The sequence below is a fragment of the Prosopis cineraria genome, unplaced genomic scaffold (genome assembly GCF_029017545.1).
Source record: "Prosopis cineraria cultivar Desert tree isolate PC_DT_omini unplaced genomic scaffold, ASM2901754v1 PC2, whole genome shotgun sequence".
Lineage (NCBI taxonomy): Eukaryota > Viridiplantae > Streptophyta > Magnoliopsida > Fabales > Fabaceae > Prosopis > Prosopis cineraria.
Window position 1 is genome coordinate 11,817,109 of NW_026555333.1, and position 3,760 is coordinate 11,820,868.

Consider the following 3,760-nt stretch of genomic DNA (forward strand, 5'->3'; position numbering starts at 1 on the left):
TTATTTTCAACTTATTTTTAATTTAATCCCATAGAACTGAATTGACATTTTAAAATATTTTGAAACTCACCTAAAAATATGTTGCTTTCCTTATCCTTAAATAAAATTCTCACAAAATACAAGGCATTGAGATACCAACCACATAAAGGTGATTGTATGAACATGAGGGGATTATACACTACCCTTTGTCTCCTCCACAATGCAACCTTCGTCGACCCCACTAGAAGGTAAATTAATATATGAGATTTGTTATCTCACTGTGAGTGCATTGTCAGAAATATAAAATTTCTTGATGAAGTCATGAACACCTGTTGCCTTTTTCTATTATATATTGTTAATTTAAAAATTTTTATATGTTACTCATTTTACTTGTAGATCTCTTCTTTTTCAGTGTATTGATGAAGAGTACTAAAAATTTATTTGCCTTCATATCTACATATTGTAAAAAAAAAAAAAAAAGTTCCCCTCATGTTAGAAAGTAGGCCTTGATATATAATTATATACATAAAGATTTCATTTTTTGATCAACGATGCAAGTCTTTTATTACCCTAAGTGCATTATGTTGAAAATCATTCTATTGATTTGCAACATTTCTCTCTCATACCCTTCACTTATTCTTTTTCTTCTATTTATATATGGATTATCTCTTGAGTCTTTTTTGTTATTCTCTGTCTGCATTATTTTATTTTAATCTGTAACCATTATCACATTTGGAAAACATAAAAATTTCTTTGCAAATTTTCTCTAAAAATTCTTTCTTAAGAAAGCGTTAAGTTATATAACTTCACTTTCTACACCCTGTCATATGGAGTTGAAGCCGTCTAATTAACTCTTATAAATTATTGAACTATGTTTTATCATTTCACACGTTAATAAAAATTAATTACATATGACTTATATTAAAAAAAAATACTTTCATACATACTTACTAGTTAAACTAACGACACATGAAAAACCATGCATAACGAACGCAAAAGCAAGACATGTCATCGATCTGCGAGACGTATACAACAGACTACGATTTATTTCTTCAAAAGACGTCGAGATCATAGTCCAACGATCGAAAACAAAGATACAAATATGAAGTGATCGATCTTAAAAGCGTTTGTCGACGTGGAGCTCTTGCTTGAAGAGCCTCGAAGCAGCAGGTCTATCCAAGTACCACGCGAGTTGTCCGTCCAGAGGTGAGATGAATTTAGCAGGAATCTTGCGAGGAGCCTGTGGATCAATTTCTTCATTGAGAGCAGAATAAACTGCATTAGCATTATCTTCACCAGTCACCACCATTGCTATGTAGGAACTAGAATTGATCACCGGAAGAGTCAGAGTCAGTCGCGTCTCGGTCTCGTGCACCACGTGAGTCACCCACCTGTCCCTCTCATCAAGAACAGGATTGTTGGGGATCAGAGAACCCACGCGTCCGTCTGCCTCCATGCCCAGCAACATCAGGTCGAACTTAGGATGGCCCGATGCCGCGGATCTTAAATATCCTCTTTCAGTCCACTCTCTGAGGTTCCTCGAGTAACGTTCGGCTGCTTCTTCCTTAGCTGATATGTCGTAGTCAATGGTAACAACATTTAAAGTCCCAGCCTTTTGCACCTGCGCAATAACATTCACGCTACATGTTTAGATGTATTTCACGTAATGGAACCGATGAAATTAAGCTCGATAGGTACCATGGAGAGAAATTCTTCGTAGGCGACCCTGTGGAGGATCTCGTTGGGGAAAAATCGCGTTTTCCTTAACGTATAACTCGGCAAGAACACTTCCTCTTCCACCCAAAAAAACTGCCATTTGGACCAATCTATTCTGTTGCTGTATTCAGATTTCACCAGATTGCTGAAAATCCCAACCAAATATAAAACAGTGTCATCAAACTATATATATACATTCATTATCGGAGGTGTACGCACGTCGTTTTATTGATTTAATTTTTGCAACAAAACAAAACGCAGTGACCTGAGGAATCTGATGGAAGAGGTATCGGCCAGGGCAACCGTGAAGGATCCTTTATCGTCGATGGCCTGTCGGGAGAGTTCAACGACATCATGAGCCAGAGATTCATGAAGATGCTCCCACGAGAACACTTCCACATTCTTATAAACTCTGCCATTCTCATCACTCTGCAATGCCTTCACTGTGCCAACCGACCTACTGGATTTCAGGGGTTGGTCCTGGAAATGGAATTTCTTTGTCGCTTGGGGCGGCAGAATCAGCGACGACGTCGCTGGGGACAGTACTGAGTGTGACTTTGGGACACTCAAGGGCCTGTTTTGGGTTTGTGGGATGCATAGAGAAGAAGCGAGGAAAACAGTAGGCAAGGCCATGTTTCTTAGAGTGTATGTGTTGAACGAAATATGAACACTATCGTTTTGAGCTCGAGTGGCTTGTCATCACAATGGCGTCCGTATTCATATCTCAATATTATATTCTTTTCTCGGTCTCGGAAGCAAAGAACTTCAAGAAAAGCACATTCAAATTTTGGATCTTTTGCCGCAATCACAAGCAATTTGATATGTGGAAAAACAGTTTATGCATGCTTTAGTTATCCGTTCTTCAGACATAAGCTAAGAAAAGAGTTTATCCCCTCGACTTTTTTCAAGTTGAAGTTAGATTTAGCCTCCTTGACTCTTGAGGATGCAGGGTCACTTCATTTTAATTAATTTATTGATGGTTTTAAAAGACTACGGAACTTTTCGAAATATAATATAATTATTGATAGTCTTAAAAATACCATAAAATTAAGTAATAACAAAACAAAATAGCTAGCGGGAAGTTGAAGGAAATTAAATCAAAGATTAAGAAAATCCAATAGTTTCAATTATTTTATTTAAAGAAGTATAATAATCTAACATTAGAGGAGCATATTTATTCATTTTTAGCATATATTCAAATAATTTTTTCTTGTTATGATTTTATGATTTTTTTATAAATTTATGTATTGATATTATTGATAATTTATTCAACAATTCCTGTGCGTAGGGTTTGGTGGAGGGGAGGGGAGGGGTTTAACTTTAATGAGCTTTTATTTTGTTGAAAAGGAGAGGAGGGGCATTTTAATTATTCTTGTTTTGTTTGGAGGGAAGGTAAGGCAATTATAAAATAACAAATACACCCTTATGTTATTTTACTTTTTTCTTTTATAAAAAGAACTATTTATATTAGAAATTATTTTTATATTTCTGAATCTAAATTTTTTATCTCATTTATTTATAATATTCAAGCAGGAAAGTATTTATGATAAATTATTGTAATATTTTTAAAATATTATTTGATTAATTTAAACATATTATCTCACTAATTTTACTGTACTTTTTAGTATAATATATATATATATATATATATATATGAGGGCTAGAATACAAATATGCGGTGCGCAGCTAATAGCAGGTAGTGAATAACATGTAAGAATTGGTCTCGCGTTTTTTATTTAATTGAAGCAATAATAATTTTAGATTGTAATAAAATTAACAATAAGGATTGGTTTTAGCCAAAGTTATTAATCTTTTATAATGTAGTGAATTAATATTTAAATTTTTATTAAAAAAGGTATTTGTATTTAGTACTCGAACGTGTTTTGAATAACATTACATGCCTGTTAGTAATAAGAAAATGTATTAAAGTTAATAAAAATATTTTAATCATAAAATTTATCTCCTTGCAAAAATTTTACCCCCAAATTGGAGGAGAATGATAAGAGGAGGGGAAAGAGAAAATTTGTCTCTCCCAATTTTTGCAACCAAGCAACTTTCCTTCCTT

The 3,760-nt window shown here is 33.9% G+C and overlaps 1 protein-coding gene across 1 annotated transcript; it reads right to left on the reverse strand.

The window, feature by feature from the left end:
• Nucleotides 1–840: 840 nt before the first annotated feature.
• Nucleotides 841–2,370, reverse strand: LOC129302930 (probable 6-phosphogluconolactonase 1). The gene is made up of 3 exons (XM_054941848.1): nt 1,961–2,370; nt 1,678–1,840; nt 841–1,600 (listed from the first exon to the last, which is right to left on the reverse strand). The coding sequence occupies exons 1-3, from the start codon at nt 2,326–2,328 to the stop codon at nt 1,097–1,099; spliced, it is 1,035 nt and encodes a 344-aa protein (XP_054797823.1). The 5' UTR covers nt 2,329–2,370; the 3' UTR covers nt 841–1,096.
• Nucleotides 2,371–3,760: the final 1,390 nt, after the last annotated feature.